The sequence below is a fragment of the Schistocerca gregaria genome, chromosome X (genome assembly GCF_023897955.1).
Source record: "Schistocerca gregaria isolate iqSchGreg1 chromosome X, iqSchGreg1.2, whole genome shotgun sequence".
In the NCBI taxonomy this organism is placed as follows: Eukaryota; Metazoa; Arthropoda; class Insecta; order Orthoptera; family Acrididae; genus Schistocerca; species Schistocerca gregaria.
This window is the reverse complement of record NC_064931.1, coordinates 616,505,064-616,529,296: the sequence shown is the minus strand read 5'-3', so window position 1 is coordinate 616,529,296 and position 24,233 is coordinate 616,505,064. Positions and strand designations below refer to the sequence as shown.

Here is a 24,233-nt window from a genome sequence, read left to right as displayed (position 1 = left end):
TAAAACTTTACTTTTTGCCAGTTTCTTCTTGTATTCGTAGCTTAATACGACAATAAAGGTCAATTTTGTTAGAAAATTTTAAGATTTTTTTACAAGTTCTTGGGGCTCAAAGGGTTATACTCTACCCTAATTTAATGGAGTTTGGCTTCTTAATTTGTAAGTTGTTTCTTGAGTAAGCATTTTTCTCCTGCTCTGCGTAGATGTTCACGGCATTATCTTGTATAACTATATTCTCTTATGAAGTATGAGGGGCAGGCAAACGACAACCGAACACGCGTCACAACAGGACCAGAGAATGGCTCCATTCAAAAGTTATCTCGACACACGTTAAGACATTTATCCCACTGAGAGACACGACGGCTAATTCCTCTCTCGCAGAACGGGGTCGGCCGCTGACGAGACTACAACCGCACCCTCTCTTGCACTTCCTTGTCCGACTGAAACTGACGTCCAAGCATGTCTTTCTTCAGATCATCAAAGATATGAAATCACATAGTGAACGATCTTATCTGCACGGAGGATGCTGCACTTTTCCCAGCCAAATCGCTGCTGCGTAGTCTTCGTCCAATTGGTAGCAGGGGGGTAGGCGTAGCGTGTAACACGATGAAGCAGTCCGACAGCATTGCGGGGAGTTTTGACTTTATGGCGCATCACAGTTTCGGCAAAGTGTCTTCACAGCTATGAACATTGATTGTGGTTCCACGCCTGAGAAACTCGACGGGTCCCTGCAGTTGAAGAAGGTCATCATGACCTTATCGGAACTTGGATGAACTGATATTTGGGCCTCTTTGGCTGGGGAGGCTTGGGTGGTTTCCAGTTTGGCTTTGCCGTCGGCCCTTGAGCTTCAAATGGTGGCACTATGAACAGTCATGCTGACCTTCTTCGACTGTAGTCACCCTCTCCTCGTCGAGCTCCTCGAGCGTGGAACCACAATAAATGCGCAGCGCTATGAAGACACTTTACAGAAACTGTGCGACATAAAGTCAAAATGCCCAAGAATCCTGTAGGACGGAATCATCCTGCTGCACTATAACGCCCGCCCTCACGCTGTCAACCTGATGAAGCCTACGCTTGAGAGGTGTGGTTGGGAAACACTGCAATATCCTTTGAACAACCTGGATCGTTCACTGTGTGATTTGCACATCTTTGGCGACCTGAAGAAAGACATGCGTGGACGTGGTCTTCAGTCGAACGAAGAAGTGGGTGCGGTTGTGGTCCCATTAGTGACCGACGGAACAGGAATTGATCATATCGTCTCCCAGTGGGATACATGTGTTAACGCGTTTGGTGATTATTTTTAATTGGAACCATTCCGTGGTCCCGTTGTAGCGGGTCTCTGTTTTCATTTGAATGCCTCTTAAAAATTTTGCCTATATCGTTATTACCCAAACTGATTCCGAGGAGCGATCTTTTTCGCGTTGTTCTGTTTATTGTGAACATTGTACAGAAGTGGTCTATCGAACCACAGTTGGCAAATGTCCACCGCTGACCATCAAAAACCACCATCACTCTGAAACCCTGCACCATGATGTTTAAAATTATGTGCATTTTTGAATCAATTTTAATGTTTCTACGTTGAAGTGTTTCTTATTAATTTTTCACTTTTTTTGTAACACCTTCAGAATTGTTCAAAGATTGTGAAATATTTGTCGAATCTGCTTTGTGGAATAGGCTGATTATCAACACTGTTCTCAAACCCATAGCAGCATTTATTATCGTCACAATGGTAATTTTGCCACTTGATGGAATAAATCACTCCTTACCGGCTGTCATTTGTGCGGTTTTTCGTGGGTGTCATCCTCTTTAAATTTTATGTGCCACACATTTGTAATAAAGTAGTACAGGATCCTAGCGAAACAATTCAGTCACAGCAACTTTGGGCCGTTGAGATCCAGAGAAGGAAGCCAACTTCAGTGAGTATTTACCAACTGCCCGCTCCATTTCAACAACACGAAATCTCACGAAGCTCCGTTGACTAAATTGTATGTATTCATGGTGTGCCATTTATCTCCACCACCTTCAATAACTGTTTGTCCAGATGCAAATTACAAAACGTTTCAAGCAAATGTTCTTCAGTCGCCAGGGGGACATCAATCAGCATGATTGCCTTCGTTGTAGCTTTGTTTTTTACAACGATATGAACAGCGGTATGACTTTTGTAATGGCACCCTGTAATTTTTATTCGGTAATTCATTTCCTCTCCTAAAGACCTATTCAAAAATGTATCACATTATATCATTCACTGAAACACAATGTTATTAATTACGTAACACGACATGGACTTTGGGCCCGGGATTACAAACTCGTGCACTTGCTGGAGTTGTCAGAAAACAAATGAAAACCGGGATAAAACGTAACACAAAATTGACTTTGACATTCAAAACTGCTCAAAGTGGTGACCCTAGACACCGATACAATGGTGCACTCGTTGAATGAAAGAATTATTTACTGCTTCCAGTGTTGCCTGCTGAACAGAATTACAAGCAAGCACGATACGTTCCTGCATGTCCTCTGGGATTGTTGGAATATCGCGATAGACAACGTCTTTAATACATCCCCAAAGAAAATGTCCAGAGGATTTAAATCAGGAGACCTAGCACGCTAAGTAACTGTTCCTCCTGGACCAGTCAATCTGGCAGGATACCTTCGGTTCAGAATACGACGTGCACGCAAGGCATTATGTGCTGGACATCCATCGTGTTGCTACCATGTAAGAATCCTGGTTGTTAGCGGCACTTCACCCAGAAAAAATGGTTCAAATGGCTCTGAGCACTATGGAACTTAACATCTGAGGTCATCAGTCCTCGAGACTTAGAACTACGTAAACCTAACTAACCTAAGGACATCACACACATTCATGCCCGAGGCAGGATTCGAACCTGCGACCGTAGCAGCAGCGCGGTTCCGGACTGAAGCGCCGGGAACCGCTCGGCCACAGTGGCCGGCTGCCTCCCAACAGCACAACGCCTAAACCACCAAAACAATCATGATCAACCATTTTCCTGAGTGCATTACATGTTCCCATTTACCGTCGTTTGCGGACACACGTCGGCGTTATAGTGTTACGGAGATCGTCAATGAACTCCAGTAGTATGCAGCAGACACTACAATAGGGGAGTTACGTATTACGGGCAGGGTTGATGGTGGAATTCCGAAAGAGAACTTCCGGGAAGCGTCGGGCTATATATTGCTTCCTCCGACATTTATCTCGCAAAATGACCGTGACGAGAAAATCGGAGGAAACGTTAGCTCATGCGGAGATTCACCGACAGTCATTCTTTCCACACGCCATTCGTGAATGGAACAGGGAAGAGGCACAATATAGTCTTTCTAGGAAGTATCCTCAACCATACACCGTAAATTGGCTAGCAGAATATAGATATTGATGTATATTCCAGACAGTTTACAATGAAAGTACTAGTAATATTCGGGGAAGAAACATTTGACATGCAACTCGTTTGGATACCCCAAGTCAATTAGTCAACTGGAAACCGCGAATCGATACTTAATGCTAATAAATCTGTCTTCAGAGTTCAGTGTGGAGCATACAGAAGCATTTTGTTTCGCGGTAACGGGTCCCTAAGCCGGCCGCTGTGGCCGAGCGGTTCTAGGCGAATCAGGCTGGAACCGCGCTGCTGCTACGGTCGCAGGTTCGAATCCTGCCTCACGCATGGATGTGTGTGATGCCCTTCGGTTAGTTAGGTTTAAGTAGTTCTAGGTCTACGGGACTGATGACCTCAGATGTTAAGTGCCATAGTGCTTAGGGCCATTTGAACCAAAAGGGTCCCAATCTTGTCTAGAGCCGATTATGGTAGCACTTTATATCGAATACAGCAACATCTGTCCAAGGAAGTTAGATATACTTCAATATACCTTTGTAAGAACACGTATTTGACCAGCGAAGAACACATCAATGCATTCATCGTTAATAGAGGCTTTAGAGAAACCTTTGAGCCTAGGAAGAAAGCTGCTTTCTGATAGAAATTCCATTAAGGATTGTCAGTCATAGAACATCCAGTGTACTTTAAAACAGGTCTGTAAGTATGCTAAGTTAAAGAAACGTTCACAGGCGTCTACTGCCATTATACACAGTCCAGTATCATTAATGTGACTGCCTGACAAAAGTCTGAATAGCCACCTTTTGCAGCGCGGACGTGCAGGAAGAGGGTCAGTGAGGTTCTGGAAGGTACCGACAGGGATGTAGAGCCATTTCTACTCCACTGCCGTTTCCAGCTACGCTAAGTTTCTCAGCTGAGGATCCGTGGCGCGAACGGTCTGATCGAGGTGGCCCCACATATTCTCCCTTGGATTTACATCCCAGGAGTACGATGGCCAGGAGAGTACGTTCTGTGTGACATTTTGCTTTGTCCTGATGCGGAGGCCCAGACGCAGCAACGTTCGCTTAACGATCGTTGAGGAGATACTGATGGTAGTCCTTTCATTCATCTGGACAGTCAGTTGCTCAACAGTTGCATGTCTATTCGCCCGTACACATCTCCTTAGCCGTCGTTCATCCCTGTCATCTATAAATGTAACTCTATCCTGGGTTCGGTAGTGTGGGACAGTGGCTGGTCGATGAAATGTAATAATACTGTACTAACAGCTGTTATTTTGATTTTGTTTTATTAGGCCACCAGTTTCAACGTTCCAGTCACGTCATTTCAAGCTTGTAGCATGAGGGACATCACGTACTACTCGCGCATGTGTAAGACAAGCCTTGTCCGTGCACAACATGCTGACTGCTGTTCATTGGCTACGAAGGCTGGAATTTGTACGCTGCCACTGCTAACCAGACACTAATATTAGTGCCTTATCATTCATGTGACAGGCCTGAAGATGACATGATTGGAACGCCGAAACTGGTTGCCTAATAAAATATCAAAATAACATCTGTTATAAATAAATAAATGCCGTGTGGCTAGTGCCTTCCGTGGGGTAGACCATTCGCCTGGTGCAAGTCTCTCAAGTTGACGCCACTTCGGCGACTTGCGTGTCGATGGGGATAAAATGGTGATTATGAGGACAACACAACACCCAGTCCCCGAGCGGAGAAAATCTCCGACCCAGCCGGGAATCGAACTCGGGCCGGTAGGTTTGACATTCCGTCGCGCTGACCACTCAGCTACTTGGGGCGGACATAACATCTGTTGGTACAATATTATTACATTCCTATCACCATGGCCTGTGGTATATCACAGTTACCTCAGCTCCGATTTTGTACAGCATCATTTTGCCATGCACAGTGCACTTTAACCACGGCGGCACTTGAACGGGTTACAGCCTTAGTCATTTCGAAAGTACTTTCGCCCTTGTCCCATTTTGGACGTCAGCCAAATTGGTCTGTTTCCGCATAACGACAACGCTGCACTGTTTTCCGCGTCCCCCAACACGCTTAACATACCCTCCACTATTAGTGCTGCTGTCTGCTATCTCTGAGTGGTCATTGCACGTTGACTTGAACTTAGGCGGTGGTATCGGTGATGTGACTGGACCGTGTATCTTAAATATATGGCGCGACACCATCAAACAGATTCAATTACGAGAATCTTCACAGCCATGATGATTGATCTGGCATTGTAAAATTAGCTAACATGGCCTTACTAAGTTCTTAGTGCGAACAGCATGACCAAGGGAAACTGTTGTTGTTGTTGCGGTCTTCAGTCCTGAGACTGTTTTGATGCAGCTCTCCATGCTACAACTGTTATATTCCCAAAGAACATGCACCTCTACTGTATGGTTTACACAATGGTAATGGAATATAGTCAAATAAAACCATGTGTTTCTGAGGGAATTAGGTTAGGAAATTAGGCAATGAAGAAGAAGATTTTTGCTGTTTGACGAGTGTAACAACTGACCCACCAGAAATAGAATTTCTAATATGCCTTGTAGATATCGTGTACGGTTCCTATATTGTCACACTTTCTTGTAGTGCTGTTTACTATGCGGTGCTAGCGGAACTGTGCTGAAGGCGTTCTGGAAGCCAATGAACGTGACTCCAACCTAGGCACCGTTATATACAGTCTCCGGGATGTCATAAACCGACAGAGCAGGCTGGACATCGCATGATATTTTCTTTCGGAATACACAATGTTTCCCATAGATGAGCTGACAGGTCACGAGAATGTAATTGTACTAGAGTACAAAATACACTATGTCATCAAAAGTGTCCGGACACCCCCCAAAACATACGTTTTCATATAAGGTGCATTGTGCTGCCACCTACTGCAAGGTACTCGATATCAACGACATCAGTAGTCATTAGACATCGTCAGAGAGCAGAATGGGGCGGTCTGCGGAACTCACGGATTTCGAACGTGGTCAGGTGATTGGGTGCCACTTGTGTCATACGTCTAAACGTGAGATTCTCGCACTCCTAAACATCCCTAGGTCCACTGTTCCCGATGTGATAGTAAAGTGGAAACGTGAAGGGACACGTACAGCACAAAAGCATACAGGTCAACCTCGTCTGTTGATTGGCAGCCCGCATGTCGTGGTCGTGCGGTAGTGTTCTCGCTTCCCACGCCGGGTTCCCGGGTTTGATTCCCGGCGGGGTCAGGGATTTTCTCTGCCTCGTGATGGCTGGGTGTTTTGTGATGTCCTTCGGTTAGTTAGATTTAAGTAGTTCTAAGTTCTACGGGACTGATGGCCATAGATGTTAAGTCCCATAGTGCTCAGAGCCATTTTTGTTGATTGACAGAGGCCGAAGACAGTTGAGGAGGGTCGTAATGTGTAATAGGCAGATATTTATCCAGACCATCACATAAGAATTCCAAACTACCTGAGGATCCACTGCAAGTACTATGACAGTTAGGCGGGAGGTGAGAGAACTTTGATTTCATGGTCGAGCGGCTGCTCATAACCCACATATCACGCCGGTAAATGCCAAACGACATCTCGTTTGGTGTAAGGAGCGTAAACATTGGACGACTGAACAGTGGAAAAACATTGTGTGGAGTGACGAATCACGGTACACAATGTGGCTATCCGATGGCAGGGTGTGGATATAGCGAATGCCCGGTGAACGTCATCTGCCAGCGCGTGTAGTGCCAACAGTAAAATTCGGAGGCGGTGATGTTAGGGTGTGGTCGTGTTTTTCAGGGAGCGGGCTTGCACCCCTTGTTTTGCGTGTTACTATCACAGCACAAGCCTACATTGATGTTTTAAGCATTTTTTGCTCCCCACTGTTGAAGAGCAATTCGGGGACGGCGATCGCATCTTTCAATACGATCGAGCACCTGTTCATAATGCACGGCCTGTGGCGGAGTGTCTACACAACAATAACATTCCGGTAATGGACTGGCCTGCACAGAGCCCTGACCTGAATCCTATAGAACACCTTTGGGATGTTTTGGAATACCGACTTCGTCCCAGGCCTCACCGACGGACATCGATACTTCTCCTCAGTGCAGCACTCTGTGAAGAATGGGCTGACATTCCCCAAGAAACCTTCCGGCATCTGATTGAACAAATGCCTGAGAGAGTGGAAGCTGTTATCAAGGCTAAGGGTGAGCCATCACCATATTAAATTCCAGCATTTTCGATGGAGGGCGCCACCAACTTGTAAGTCATTTTCAGCCAGGTGTCCGTATAGTTTTGATCACATATTGTACACTCCTGGAAATGGAAAAAAGAACACATTGACACCGGTGTGTCAGACCCACCATACTTGCTCCGGACACTGCGAGAGGGCTGTACAAGCAATGATCACACGCACGGCACAGCGGACACACCAGGAACCGCGGTGTTGGCCGTCGAATGGCGCTAGCTGCGCAGCATTTGTGCACCGCCGCCGTCAGTGTCAGCCAGTTTGCCGTGGCATACGGAGCTCCATCGCAGTCTTTAACACTGGTAGCATGCCGCGACAGCGTGGACGTGAACCGTACGTGCAGTTGGCGGACTTTGAGCGAGGGCGTATAGTGGGCATGCGGGAGGCCGGGTGGACGTACCGCCGAATTGCTCAACACGTGGGGCGTGAGGTCTCCACAGTACATCGATGTTGTCGCCAGTGGTCGGCGGAAGGTGCACGTGCCCGTCGACCTGGGACCGGACCGCAGCGACGCACGGATGCACGCCAAGACCGTAGGATCCTACACAGTGCCGTAGGGGACCGCACCGCCACTTCCCAGCAAATTAGGGACACTGTTGCTCCTGGGGTATCGGCGAGGACCATTCGCAACCGTCTCCATGAAGCTGGGCTACAGTCCCGCACACCGTTAGGCCGTCTTCCGCTCACGCCCCAACATCGTGCAGCCCGCCTCCAGTGGTGTCGCGACAGGCGTGAATGGAGGGACGAATGGAGACGTGTCGTCTTCAGCGATGAGAATCGCTTCTGCCTTGGTGCCAATGATGGTCGTATGCGTGTTTGGCGCCGTGCAGGTGAGCGCCACAATCAGGACTGCATATGACCGAGGCACACAGGGCCAACAGCCGGCATCATGGTGTGGGGAGCAATCTCCTACACTGGCTGTACACCTCTGGTGATCGTCGAGGGGACACTGAATAGTGCACGGTACATTCAAACCGTCATCGAACCCATCGTTCTACCATTCCTAGACCGGCAAGGGAACTTGCTGTTCCAACAGGACAATGCACGTCCGCATATATCCCGTGCCACCCAACGTACTCTAGAAGGTGTAAGTCAACTACCCTGGCCAGCAAGATCTCCGGATCTGTCCCCCATTGAGCATGTTTGGGACTGGATGAAGCGTCATCTCAGGCGGTCTGCACGTCCAGCACGAACGCTGGTCCAACTGAGGCGCCAGGTGGAAATGGCATGGCAAGCCGTTCCACAGGACTACATCCAGCATCTCTACGATCGTCTCCATGGGAGAATAGCAGCCTGCATTGCTGCGAAAGGTGGATATACACTGTACTAGTGCCGACATTGTGCATGCTCTGTTGCCTGTGTCTATGTGCCTGTGGTTCTGTCAGTGTGATCATGTGATGTATCTGACCCCAGGAATGTGTCAATAAAGTTTCCCCTTCCTGGGACAATGAATTCACGGTGTTCTTATTTCAATTTCCAGGAGTGTATGTCTAACAACTCGACAAGCAACTAGCGTCACAGAAATAGGTCTTCAGTGTTTGGTGCTATTAGAGAGAAGTAAGCTATATGCCGGCACCTTCCCTTCATCCATAACATGACTGATCGGACACTACGCTGTACGGCCGGCCGGAGTGGCCGTGCGGTTCTAGGCGCTACAGTCTGGAACCGCGTGACCCCTACGGTCACAGTTTCGAATCCTGCCTCGGGCATGGATGTGTGTGATGTCCTTAGGTTAGTTAGGTTTAAGTAGTTCTAAGTTCTAGGGGACTGATGACCACAGCAGTAAAGTCCCACAGTGCTCAGAGCCAGCCACTACACTGTACAAGCACTCGTCATAGTCACCCACATGACACAGATACACACTTGACACTTCAAAGCAGGTCGGAGGAAGGCAACGACAAACCGGCTTCACTGGGACCTTATCTAGAACTGAGATTCTGAGTTCCTGCATCTGCTCCCCTACGCTCATTCCCTGAGTATGGTACTACTTTGACTTGACTTGGCTCTAATGCGTGTAATGGGCACTGCACGTTCGGCGTTAGTGCCTGCTCAGATCGCGTGACTCGGTCTCGCGTCGCATTAAGCAGATACCGAGCGCCCCGAACGAGCACTTCACTTCGGTAGGCTCTACCCAGATAGGTGGTCTACTCCGAGACACGGATCGAACTGCAGGACGCCGCATTGACACAAGTCCACAAACACATCTCCGCTGGATGACGTCAATACTTGTTTACCTTGGCTGTCGTTCGACGCCCAAGGTTTCATGTTGTGGGACGCTCCTTGTTCTACACAAAACTGTTGCCATTCGGTCAGAACCTTATAAGGTCGTTGACTGACCTGCCTGTATATCTTAACTTTCTTGTTACTTTGCAATGCTGCGGGGTGGACCATTCGCCTCCTGTACTACCGATCTTACACAAGCATTGCATTTCATTTATCTTTGCGACGTTTCACGGGACTGTGCCAAGCAGCGTTCTAATTATGCCCTATTCGAACATAACGAGATTGTTTTTCCTACTCACCTGCATTAACTCACATTTTTCTACAATCACTGTAAGCTGCAATTCATCACATCAGCTAGAAATGTTGTCTAAGTCACCTTGTATCCTCCCACAGTCACTCAAAGATACCTTCCCGTACACCGCAGCGTCATCAGCAAACAGCCGCCGACTGTAGCTCACGTTGTCCGTCACCTCAGTTATGTATTCAGGAATTAAGAGCGGGGCACTTCTCTGGGGCTAGGCTTGCAGTCCACTTCTGAGCGATAAAGGCTCTGAAGTTGCTACCAATCGGTAATTGTTTCTTTACATCGTTCACAAGATCGAAGAAATTGCAAACTCATTATACGTTTATCTATAAAATCAGTGAGATATTAATCGTGTAAACTTCGCTTCTTTTTCTTTGTGGTAGATACACGAACCCCAGTCTACGTTCCTCCTGCACAATATTGACTTATTCATCTTTAACGTTTTGATTCCACTTCTTGTCTCATTTTTGTCAGCATTATAACTCCTTTCTCCTTCTCGTCTTCAATAAATTTGGTGACGTTAATACGAGTGGTGGCAAACACATCATTCCTCCCTTATGTGTTTCTTCATAAAGTAATTTTTTTTGCTCTGTCACGATTTTCTTCTTATTTATCTCTTGCTCGACGCTTATCGGGAAACGATTTGATTTTCAAGTGTGTTTCTCGTGTGCTGTGTCATTTATTCGTGGTGTTTTCGAAGCCCGAAATGCTGTACTGTTCTGTTATTTCTTTTGTACTACATAAAAACTCGCATAAATTTTTAATTAATGGTCGATCTTTATACAGTGTGTCCTAGGAGGAATGGTCAGTATTCAGGGATATGACAGGAACATTCACTTGAAGTAAAAAAAAAAAAGTGTATAAACAAATGCCTTATTCCGACTGATTTCCGAGACAGAACACATTTAATGTACATTGTTATTTATTTTCTACATTATTCAATACCTAGTCAGGCTCACACATCTACAGCAATCAGTAAACATAGCAACATGCGTGTTACAAAGTATCAATTGAAAAATATGTATTTTTAACACATTCACCTCTAAGCATTATCGTACATGTCCGCCCCCGGTAGCTCAATGGTCAGCGTGATGGATTGTCAATCCTCTGGGCCCAGGTTCGATTCCCGGCTGAGTCGGGGAATTTTCTCCGCCCACAGACTGGGTGTTGTGCTGTCCTCAGCATCATCCTATCATCCTCATCGATTGCAGGTCGCCCAAGTGGCGTCAAATTGAAAGACCGGCTCCCAGAGAACAGTCTGCCCTACGGGGGGCCCTAGCCCTACGATTACATAAAATTATCGTACAGGTCACATTACAGCTCTTGTACAGCTCACAATAAATGTGTTGCGTTGCTTATCTGTGTGCGACCAAGCAGTTCATCTCACGTATTCATCTTTCGTTTGTACAAATGGTTCAAATGGCTCTGAGCACTATGGGACTTCACATCTGAGGTCATCAGTCCCCTAGAACTTAGAAACACTTAAACCTAACTAACCTAAGGACATCACACACATCCATGCCCGAGGCAGGATTCGAACCTGCGACCGTAGCGGTCGCGCGGATCCAGACTAAAGCGCCTAGAACTGCTCGTCCACACCGGCCGGCTTTCGTTTGTACACCTCAGGCTTCATCCAACCACATAAACAAAAGTATAATGACGTGTGGTTTCGTTACCTTGGTAGACAGTTAATCGTACTAACTAATCCTGCGATTAGGGTAAGTGCGGTTGAGATGTTCCCTCACATTTCTGATAAAATGTGGAGGAGTTCCGTCATGACCGGAGTACACTGCAGTCCGCGTGGTCAAAGGGACATCTTCCAAGTGTTCAACAAACGAATTTTCTAAAAAATGCAAGTAATTCTGCCATGTCATTCGCTCTTTCTAAAGTGACTGGACCAATCAACGTGGTACCGATAAAGCTGCATCAAACATCATAAAAAAAACGAAGTTGGAAATTGGTTTCCACTTTAGCGTGCGAACATCGATGATTATTACGTGTGCTGTTCATTCCATTCCTGTGTAAACGTAGCTTCGTCAGTGAATAGTATCAATGGAAGCATATGACGACTGTCATTTAACCAGTAACAAAATTCAAGTCGTGTGGCGTTTTTTCCAATGTGAAGATTATGCACACGCTGTATGTGAAATAGGTAAAAGCTTTTCGCATGCCATTTGCGCCGTCCGCGTGTTTGTGAGACACCGATACATGCAAAAGGTCTCCGTGTGCCGGCAGCAGAAGTACACTGCGCAGTTTCAACTATATGTTGCAGTCCCTGCCCAGGTAGTTAAACTAAACCTTCAGAAGAAAAATGGGACATTAGAAGGATACCTGTTTCATGAAACGGGCTGAAAACTATAGTAAACACTCTACGAGCAGGAAGTCGACGAGTCAGATGGTGCCGTTGGTATTCATCGACAACAGCAGGAGCACTATAATTGCAGAGACCGTAAACGTATACCATATCTTCATATTGTTCATTAGCGTAGATGTGTGGCATTCTAGCCAGCGCTTGTACAAATACAGTTAACCAATGCTTCTCTCTGATACACTCTCAATCCCCCTTATTACTTCAGTTACAAAACACCATGGACAACTTTTAAAACGTCAGAGAGATTGAATGGGAAAGACACACAAAGGCTCGCCACTAGATCAAAAAAGAAAGTGTTTTAAATGTGTTCTATATCTGATACCATTCAGAACAGGCTAAATGTCCATACGATTGAGTGTTCTTGTCATGTCCCTGAATATTGACCATTGCTACTCGGATACCCTGTATAGAGATAATCGCGAGTTTGGAATGAGTTTTTTCTTACGAGTTTTTTGTTGTCTATTTGAGCAGAAGATCAGCATTTCATACACGGAAAACATCACGAATAAATGGCATGAAATGGCTCTGAGCACTATGGGACTTAACATCTGAGGTCATCAGTCCCCTAGAACTTATAACTACTTAAACCTAACTAACCTAAGGACATCACACATATCCATGCCCAAGGCAGTATTCGAACCTGCGACCGTAGCGGTAGCGTGGTCCCAGACTGAAGCGCCTAGAACCGCTCGGTCAGAACGGCCGGCAATAAATGTCATACCACACGGAAAAAGCACTTGATAATTGGAAACATTTCCCGCAACGCGTAGTGCGAAATGTCAATAAAAAGAAAATCGTGACGGATAGGAGAAAAGGTTATTGTATTAACAAACCTATTATTTTTAGAGATACAGGCTTTCCCCTACCTTAGTCGCTTCCTACGCCCGGGTTCCTGGGTTCGATTCCCGGCGGGGTCAGGGATTTTCTCTGCCTCGTGATGGCTGGGTGTTGTGTAATGTCCTTAGGTTAGTTAGGTTTAAGTAGTTCTAAGTTCTAGGGGACTGATGACCATAGATGTTAAGTCCCATAGTGCTCAGAGCCATTTGAACTTTCCCCAACCATTACCAATGAATAAAATCACATTCCTCACTCAGGTAAACTGACATCTATGGCTGACATTAGACACAGACCGACTTTTACGAAGGTGGATGTCTCGCGCCATTTCAGTGGGAATCTGCGAGTTCCTCCGGCTGAACAGGAAAAAAGGGAATTTCAAACAAATGGTCGAAAAGATAGCGATATGTGCGGTAAGAGGATTTTTATGCTATTCCATACAGAAATCTTCAGAAGTGTTAGTGTTTATGTGCGGTTCAGGGGAATTAGAAACGTAAGAAAAAGAAAAAGTCTTTAAAATCTTCTGTCATCTTCGGATCGCATGAAAATTGAACGACCAAGCTCATAATAGTGGATTCTATACAAAACTTACTTTGTGTTTAGCAGTATATAACCGGGTGTTAATGTTTATGACAACGAAACTGCTAGAACGGGTGCTAAGATCAGATGATCACGATTTAATTTTTCTTTGATTTTAATTTGACTTGGTATGCAGAAAAAAGATATCGAGTGGCACGCTGCGAAATACGAATTTTTTTCCCAACCAAGGAAAAAATTACCGGCCTGAACAAATACATTAATAGAATGTTATGTTGTCATTTAAATAGAAGTCAATTGTAAATAATCATCATTTCCGCTGTGAAAAAAGCTAGTTTTTGAAAAACTGCGACACATCTTACTTTCGTTTTGACTTAACAAATACAATGGTGTGCAAAACTTAAGGACGAAAGTAACTTTCGGATAATGTGTCACTACTACGTAACATAGCTCAATAAAACGTGGATCATGCATAGAAAGAACTGCTGCACTATGGTATCGAATACTAATTAAATGAAATATGCAATGAGGCGAAGAGAAATGACACATTTATTCAAAGACAATAACTACACTTATGTCACCGCAATTTATGATGGTCCGCTGGACATTATAAAAGGCAGGAAATTGTTATTAATAATAATAATGTGTGATCATTACAGACGGCAATGCATGCTCTCATGCTGGCAGAAGATTGGTAAGGAGCTCATGTGGCAGGGCGTTCCATTCCTCCACCAGCGCGGTTGGGAGCTGTTGGATGGTCATTGTCGCATGTAAACGTATTGCATTACATCTCCACAACACATCCCACATGTACGCAATCGAATTCAAGTCGAGGAACGGGCAGCTCAGTCAATTCGCCGAATATGCCTTCTTTGCAAGAGCTCCTCCACCTGCGCTGTTCGATGCAACCGCACATTTTCATCCATAAAAATGAAATTAGAACCGAATGTACCCCCCGAAAAGCCACACCTGGGGAAGAAGTTAAGTGTCACAAAAACGTTGACCGGTGAGTGTAACTTGTTCTACGATTATGAGGTCAGTACGTCTATGCAAAATAATGCTTCCCCGCCATAACACCTAGACCACCAAAACGATCATGTTCGACAATCTTTCTGCATGCACAACATGTTCCCACCTCTCGGCATATGAGTATACGTTCAGAATCACTACCCAGACTGATTCTTCTCTCAGCCGAGAAGAGCACGCGACGCCACTCCTATGTTCTTGGCACCATATCAAACGGTGCAGCCGATGTGCAGATACCTGGCCGTCGAGTAAAAGGACCAACTCTATGGAATCGCCGCGCCACTGTGGAGCGTGAGTTTCGTACCTTGCAGTCCCGTTAAATGTGGTTTCAACTGTACCCGCTGTTTGACCTGCGTCTCTTCCTGCATGCGCATTCGGGATGGTTACTTTGAAAGGGCTCGGCATATTTCCTTCCCCATCCTTGACACAATCCGAGTTTGTTCTCCATCTCTAATTACCTCGATGTCGACGGGACGTTAAACCAAATTTTCCTTCTTCCTTCCTTCCTGCCTGTTGCACAAAGTCCAGAGATACCACCTAATATCGTGTAGGACATGCTCTTTCCCAGCTTTAGTGCAGCAACTCGACGTAGCATGGACTCAAAAAGTTGTTGCAAGTCCCCTGCAGAAATACTGAGCCATAGGCGTCCGTATTTGCTAAAGTCCTGCCGTTGCAGGATTGTGTGCAGGAACTGACCTCTCGGTTATGTCCCATAAATGTTTGATGGGTGGCCAAATGTTCGATGGGTGTCCAAATCATTCACTCGAATTGTTCAGAATGTTCTTAAAATCACTCACGAACAATTTTGGCCCAGTGAATATGAATTCCATGATTGGCTGCAAATGGTCTCCAAGTAGCCGAACATAACCATTTCCAGTGAATCATCGGTTCAATTGGACCAGAGGACCCAATCCATTCCATGTAAACACAGCCCACACCATTATGGAGCCACCACCACCTTGCACAGTGCCTTGTTGACAGCTTGGGTCTATGGCTTCGTGGGGCCTGCGCCACACTCGGACCCTACGATCAGCTCTTAACAACTGAAATCGGGACTCATCTGACCAGGTCACTGTTTTCCATTTGTGTAGGGTCCAACCGATATGTTCCACAGTCCAGGAGAGGCGCTGCAGACAGTGTGCTGTTAGCAAAGGCTCTCGCATCCCTCGATTTCTGCCATAGCGCAGCAACACCAAGTTTTGATGCACTGTCCTGACGGATACGTTCGTCGTGCGACCCACACTGATTTATTTGCTTGCTCTACGCGCTGTTGCTTGTCTGTAAGCGCTGACAAGTCTACGCAACCGCCGCTGCTCTCGGTCGTTATGCGAAGGTCGTCGGCGCTGCGCAGTCCGAGGTTAGAGGTAATGTCTCAAATATAGTATTCTCGGCACACTCTTCACACTGTGGATCTCAGAATATTGAATTCCTTGACGATTTCCGAAATGGAATGTCCTATGCGCCTAACTCCAACTACCATTCCGCGTTCAGAGTCTGCTAATTCCCGTCGTGCGTCCACAATTACGTAGAAAACCCTTTCATATGAATCGCCTGAGTAGAAATGTCAACTCCTCCAGTCCACTGCCCTTTTATACCTTGTGTTCGCGATACTACCACCATCTGTACATGGCGCGCGGGGTAGCCGCGGGGTCTGGGACGTCTTGTCTCGGTCCGCGCGGCGCTCCCCCCGTCGGAGGTTAGAGTCTTCCCTCGGGCATGGGTGTGTGTATTGTCCACAGCGTAAGTTAGATTAAGCAGTGTGTAAGCTTAGGGACCGATGACCGAAGTATGTTGGTTCCATAAGAGATTACCACAAATTTACAAACTTTTACATCTGTACATGTGTCTCTCGTCATCCCGTGACTTTCGTCACCTCATTGTATAGCGGTCCTCTGCTGCTACAGCTGACTATGGTCGACAGCTCCTCTCCTTTGAGCAGCAATGCCTCCAGTTCGGAGCACTCCCCATTCACGTAACACAATAACAAACTCCTCGGCTACACTCGCCACGCTTCGGCCTTCTTCCAGTTCCCGATGATTCTTCACTGTACTAAGTCATCCAAATGTTGTCTCCGGCCCATTTTGTAATGTAGAACAACACCACAGTACACCGTAACTGCTCGCTGATTCACACAGTCTTCTCCATTTTCTTCAACTGCCTCTTATTGCGGGGCGAGCCCCATTTCACGCTACAGTCACGCAGACCTCATACCACGTGACGTCTAACTTTGCGTGCACGACTGGGAGGCCTCTGGTAACATGCTATCGCACTTTCATTAACTTCCACGGCGAAGTTAATATGTTATGTTACTTTATCTAGCTCGCACTTAAGTTTTGCAGAGCCGTGTAATTCCTTTTCCGTTTTCAGAAATAATTTTATTCTCATATAAAATGTGATATTTAAAGATACCGAAACACACAACGTGAACATCTGTTGTTTTTTTTTTTTTCAAAAAATGAGTTGCTGCTCTATTTTCTCATCGCCTCCTACAACAGTACTGGAAATAAGCGTAGGGCACACATTAGTCGGTAACTTGAATCGGCTGGCCAGCTCACTTTCAATCAAACGATCGCCTCCTACAGGCCTCCGACTTGCTCATCGGCTTCTGCGGTATTACCAGAGTAACCGGAGAGAGCGCACTAGTAGGTAACGCCGTCTGGTTCGTCAGTTAACCCCACCCGCTGACCAGCACTAACTGTGACAGAATCAAGGGGATCTGGTCACATAGTTTGAAGCAAGTAGTCATTTCTAAATCATGAAATTAAAAAAAGCGAACGGTGTGACTTCGGGACGATTGCCAGGAAGAAGAAGAAGAAAAGTATTAAAGGTGCTATGAGCACCAAAAAATAAAAGAGAGAAAGAGAAGAAAGGAGAGTAGGTTAGAGTATAGCGTCCCGTTTCCTTAGTCAGGTCATTAGAGGCAAAGTTCTAATGCAGTTGGTCGAGTAGGGAACAGACAGCGGCCATATCAAAGGAGTCATCCGAAGGTTCGGTGTAAGTGATTCAGAGAAGCCGTGGAAAATCAAATCTGGTTCCCGAGCGTAGTTTCCGCGGTGTAACCACTAGCACATGCCGTTCGGTCTCGTGCAGTTTAGTTACATGCATCTGTTGTTAAGTAATAGTATGAAAATGAAAGGAATGGAAGGGAGAGGGCAAATGTTGGTGTCCATTTATATCAATCTCCTCGAAAGGGACCACGTTGTTAAACGTCTCCATCTGACAGACGGATCAGTAATCTCTGACATGTTTTCAGTCCACGGCACACAGGGCCGAGGTTAAGGACTGGAAGAGAGAGGAATACCGATTCGCGTCCGTATATCATTATTTTCTCATTTAAATTCCATGTGGTTTCCCTCAATCACTTAAGCCGAATAATAGGACGGTTTGTTGGATGAGGCCACTGCCTATTCCATCCTCAATATTTTTCCAACTGAGCTATGGCAGAGTCTCTGAAGACCTCATTGCTCTAACCTTCCTTCCTGTACTGTAGGCAACTCTATCAATGTGTTACTATTATTATTATTATTATTATTTATAGCTCATAAACAGCAACACTCGCGGTTCTAGGCGCGCAGTCCGGAACCGTGAGACTGCTACGGTCGCAGGTTCGAATCCTGCCTCTGGCATGGGTGTGTGTGATGTCCTTAGGTTAGTTAGGTTTAAGTAGTTCTAGGTTCTAGGGGACTGATGACCACAGCAGTTGAGTCCCATAGTGCTCAGAGCCAGCCAGCAACTCTGCTCAGATCATGTGTGTGTGTGTGTGTGTGTGTGTGTGTGTGTGTGTGTGTGTACGTGTGTCTGTGCTTCGCCAACTCTCGCCTTTGTTAGCGTCTGGAGGCAAGATGCCATAATGAATCTTGTACATATCATCCCAAGCCTAAAAATTGGCAATCTCATCAATGCAATGCTCAGTAACTGATGTTCCCAAGTATTATTAAGCAAAAAATGATCTGCCGCAATGATCTGGTCTGGTCCCTCTCTCTGTCCTCATCTCGTGGTCGTGCGGTAGCGTTCTCGCTTCCCACGCCCGGGTTCCCGGGTTCGATTCCCGGCCGGGTCAGGGATGTTCTGTGCCTCGTGATGACTGGGTGCAGTGTGACGTCCTTAGGTTAGTTAGGTTTAAGTAGTTCTAAGTTCTAGGGGACTGATGCCCATAGATGTTAAGTCCCATAGTGCTCAGAGCCATTTGAACCATTTCTTTTTTGTCCCTCTCTTGCTCAGCTAGCACATTTCAGGTATGTCTGAAATTTCACCAAGAAAGTTTGGTAATTCTGACAACTGGTCACTCGCAATAAGACATCGCGATCTTGAAGTTGCCGAGTCTATTTTGAGCAATGATTTATCAGCTATTGGTGAATGTTTCCGCAAATGGAGGCTGCAGCCAACTGTCGCTAATACAGAACTTTCAACGTTGTTCACCGGCTTCTCATCCATACTATGCGTCTTTCTGGGTACCCATAAATAGCCACTTACAGCTCTATCTCTGCGGCGAGGAAGTGCACTTCTACAGGAGTACAAAAAGTACAGAAATGTCTTCACCTCCCTGTTCACGCAGACATTCCAATAATTAACAAAGGAAGGCTTCGTTCTCGTCATCCATCCCTGGAAACCGTAAGTATGTTAATTGACAACAGCTTTAATAGTAATGACGCAGGAGACACACATGACAGATTAATGCTACTACAAAACCAATAAAGATGCCGTGCATGTCGACCAAGTTGCCACGCATGATCTGATTAGAACCAACACTGGAAGGTGTGCCGACTTTGTGCACAAGTGGAAGTCAACAGCTTTCTAAATCGCGAGTGTGGAGCTGAAAAGCAGACTGTTTGCCATGTATTTCGAGAATGTCCTCTGAGAGCTTTCCATGGCGATCCAACAGAGTTACTGGTAGTGACGGAGGAATCACTAGTCCACATTCGTTGTCTGGATATTAGTGTTACTGAGACAGTCGTAAATATTTTTTTGCGATATAGCCATACGCTGCACAAATAAATAAGCGTTTAAAGTGATGATATAGATAATCACTTATTCAAGAAATATTCTGTTGTTATTGGATGGTATATGACGTTACTTCTGACAGTGACTGTCGCCGTTGGATTATTCTATCCTATGACTGTCCAGTGGTTTTCATCACTAATCAGCACGTCAGTCCAGACTTGTAACGCTACTAAATTTTTACGAAATTTTCTACTTTCGCGATAGAAATTTCAAAAAAATCTCTTTCTTATTGTCTGATCTCGTTAACAAGGAAATTAATGAAAAATGAATGCGGTAGTAGGAGAAGCCATTGGGTAACTGCCAAATAAATATTCGTGATAAGAGTGATCTGAATAACTGAACTGCTGTTTATCAGTTACACCAGTACTGCAAGTGATAATTATGTGATATCTCTGGTTTTCTTTCAGATATTTGCTACAGCTGCCGCTATGTCGTTCCACATAGTTGTCGGTGTTTCACTGGCATTTTCTGCTATACTAGTACCAAGTATTATGAAGGAAGCAGACGAACTTAATATCTCTAAATCACAGGCGTCGTGGCTTGGTAAGCATTGTTTTTTCTCTCCTACTACAATAGAATCGTAAGTAGTAATAGAAAATAAAATATTTCATTTAGAGAACATTAGCCTGTTAACTAGTCATTGTTATTGCGAAGAACATTTGAAAAATTCTAAAATATCATTTAATTTTTTTAAATAAATGAAAATGTTTCAAGGCCGCATTAGCTTTATATACGCAGCTGTATATAAGAAGCTAGTGCGGCCTCGAAGAATATCCATCCACTTTCAAAAAAAAATTTAAAGGATTTCTTAGAATTAATTTTAACCTTCTTCCAAGTAACAATGTATAATGTAATTTGTGGTTACCCTAACTGCAAAATAGCGTGCTTTTAAGTAGAGTTGCTGGTTATTAAAGAGATAGTTAATTGTAACGCCTTGGTACTTAATACTGAAAGAGAATTGTAAATTGTCAGTACGTACGAGGGTTGGACCTTTAATAGTGACAGCTATTTACTTACAATTTATACAAAATAGATACATGTTTGAAAGTTTTGCTGTCCGTCAAAGTAGTCACCAGCATTTTGTATAGCCCGTTGCCAGTCAAAGTCGTAGGATACTCTTAGCAGCTCCAGTTGTGATGATAGTTCGAGTGGACGATTTACCGTCCGATGAATCTCTGTAACAGTTCTGAAGCGAATTCCATGAAATGTTTCCTTCAATTTAGGAAGCAAGTTGAAGTCACAAGGACGTATGTCCGGGAGTGTGGCGAGTGATACAGCACTTCTCAGCTCCATCGAGCGAACAAATCAGTCACAACTTGGGTATCGGTATATGCGCCCGAGCATTATCCCGGAAAATGGTGGGCGAATCCTGCAGAAAGTGTCGCCGCATCTTTCTTTAAGCCGTTTGTTTTTGGAGCACAGCCTGCGACCAGCTGTGTGAAAAAGCGGCTACACTTCTTGCATCATTTTGCAGGAAAATGCTCGGGCGCATTTGGCGCAAGTTGCGACTGATTTGTCTGGGGCTGGGAAGAACTGTGCGTCTCCTAACACTCCGCAGACTTAAGCCCTTGTGACTTCGACTTGATTCCTAAATTAAAGGAAGCACTTCTTGGCTTTCGCTCCAGAACTGCTAGAGATTCGTCCGGCAATAGACTTCTCCACTCGAACTATCAACATAACAGGCGCTGCTAAGAACATGTATCTGTTTTGTAAAGTTGTAAATAAATACACTCCTGGAAATGGAAAAAAGAACACATTGACACCGGTGTGTCAGACCCACCATACTTGCTCCGGACACTGCGAGAGGGCTCTACAAGCAATGATCACACGCACGGCACAGCGGACACACCAGGAACCGCGGTGTTGGCCGTCGAATGGCGCTAGCTGCGCAGCATTTGTGCACCGCCGCCGTCAGTGTCAGCCAGTTTGCCATGGCATACGGAGCTCCATCGCAGTCTTTAACACTGGTAGCATGCCGCGACAGCGTGGACGTGAACCGTATGTGCAGTTGACGGACTTTGAGCGAGGGCGTATAGTGAGCATGCGGGAGGCTGGGTGGACGTACCGCCGAATTGCTCAACACGTGGGGCGTGAGGTCTCCACAGTACATCGATGTTGTCGCTAGTGGTCGGCGGAAGGTGCACGTGCCCGTCGACCTGGGACCGGACCGCAGCGACGCACGGATGCACGCCAAGACCGTAGGATCCTACGCAGTGCCGTAGGGGACCGCACCGCCACTTCCCAGCAAATTAGGGACACTGTTGCTCCTGGGGTATCGGCGAGGACCATTCGCAACCGTCTCCATGAAGCTGGGCTACGGTCCCGCACACCGTTAGGCCGTCTTCCGCTCACGCCCCAACATCGTGCAGCCCGCCTCCAGTGGTGTCGCGACAGGCGTGAATGGAGGGACGAATGGAGACGTGTCGTCTTCAGCGATGAGAGTCGCTTCTGCCTTGTTGCCAATGATGGTCGTATGCGTGTTTGGCGCCGTGCAGGTGAGCGCCACAGTCAGGACTGCATACGACCGAGGCACACAGGGCCAACACCCGGCATCATGGTGTGGGGAGCGATCTCCTACACTGGCTGTACACCTCTGGTGATCGTCGAGAGGACACTGAATAGTGCACGGTACATCCAAACCGTCATCGAACCCATCGTTCTACCATTCCTAGACCGGCAAGGGAACTTGCTGTTCCAACAGGACAATGCACGTCCGCATGTATCCCGTGCCACCCAACGTGCTCTAGAAGGTGTAAGTCAACTAGCCTAGCCAGCAAAATCTCCGGATCTGTCCCCCATTGAGCACGTTTGGGACTGGATGAAGCGTCATCTCACGCGGTCTGCACGTCCAGCACGAACGCTGATCCAACTGAGGCGCCAGTTGGAAATGGCATGGCAAGCCGTTCCACAGGACTACATCCAGCATCTCTACGATCGTCTCCATGGGAGAATAGCAGCCTGCATTGCAGCGAAAGGTGGATATACACTGTACTAGTGCCGACATTGTGCATGCTCTGTTGCCTGTGTCTATGTGCCTGTGGTTCTGTCAGTGTGATCATGTCATGTATCTGACCCCAGGAATGTGTCAATAAAGTTTCCCCTTCCTGGGACAATGAATTCACTGTGTTCTTATTTCAATTTCCAGGAGTGTAGTTGTCATTATTAACATGCCAACCCTCGTATTTTCTCAGCTTTTTGGAGAAGATTTCTGCTTTCAAATGCCGTTTATGAACTGGGACGTAGCAGAATTTGCACAAGGTTACGTCACAGGTTAAGCAAGGCCTCTGTGCAGTTTTACTCCGTGAAATAGGTTCTCTTTGCCGTTTATAGTGCTTTTTCTCATTAGCAGCAGCCTGTTTTGACCGTCGCTGGTTCTTGACTGCTTTCCTACTTCCCAAAGTTTACAATCATTACCTTTCTGCAATCAGAATTATGCTGCACGTTTCCCGCTGTCGTCTGCATAGTTTACATTAGGCTATCATGTACATGGTTTCATATCGTGGGGTATCCATAAAGAATTTTTCAACTCCGGCTTCCCTCAGCTCGTCTAGCTATTTGCCCAGGCTATTTTTCATTTTTATGGGTCTCATGTCTTTTCTGCTGAGCGACGTGGCGTAGTGGTTCCGACACAAGAAAAGCATTCAGAATGAACGGTGTTCAAATTCACGTGGCTGTTGACATAGCGATGAAATCGGACCATCTCCTTCATCTTTTTCTTGGCTCATTTGCTGATGTACCTCTCTCTTCTTGTTACCTTCAGTACGAAAACTCCAAACAGTTTCGAGACTGGATTAATAAAAAATAGAGAGAAGTTAAGATAGCGGTTTTAATGCTACATACTCTCTGGCCACTTGCTTACAACTCACAGAACGTTCATACAACCATGTGAAAGTGTCAGAAAATTTCCTCTATGGGATGTTGTTCAACTTGGACTCACACTGGCTTAAAAGTCTGGTATGTCGTCAAAGCATTGGCCCTTCATCCGAATTTTTTCACTTCGTCACTTTGTGTTCGGCCCGTATTGATAACCAGTGTCATCATCCGTGACGGTCTTTTCGAGAAAAGAACTGTCCGCATTTTGCAGTTCAATCAAGTCGCGGTAGCCGTCCACGTGTCGTTGTTTTTATTCGGAAGTCAGTGTTCCGAAAAAACTTTGCACACACTTTTCTCGTCTTGAACACTCCTGTTCACAACTGACTGGCCGAACGTACATTTACTGTTGACAGTTGTTAGTTCAAGCTGACACCGTAGTTACTGAGCTGTCGTCGCGTATACGCCAAGATTAAAATCAGCCTCAGAACTTTTTGGCCATATGGTGTACTTCTAGTAATATGTCGTAGGTCTGCTGTCAATTTTCGATGCTTCTCGAATTTAAGGTTGATATATCATTG

The 24,233-nt window shown here is 45.9% G+C and overlaps 1 protein-coding gene across 1 annotated transcript in view; it reads left to right on the top strand.

Annotated features, from left to right (window-relative positions):
- The window catches only part of LOC126298502 (facilitated trehalose transporter Tret1-2 homolog), a 282,166-nt gene that overhangs the window by 188,390 nt on the left and 69,543 nt on the right, over window positions 1–24,233 (top strand). The window contains exon 3 of the mRNA XM_049989838.1: window positions 20,250–20,385. Within this exon, the coding sequence (XP_049845795.1) occupies window positions 20,250–20,385 (136 nt within the window). The remainder of the gene's footprint in view (window positions 1–20,249; window positions 20,386–24,233) is intronic.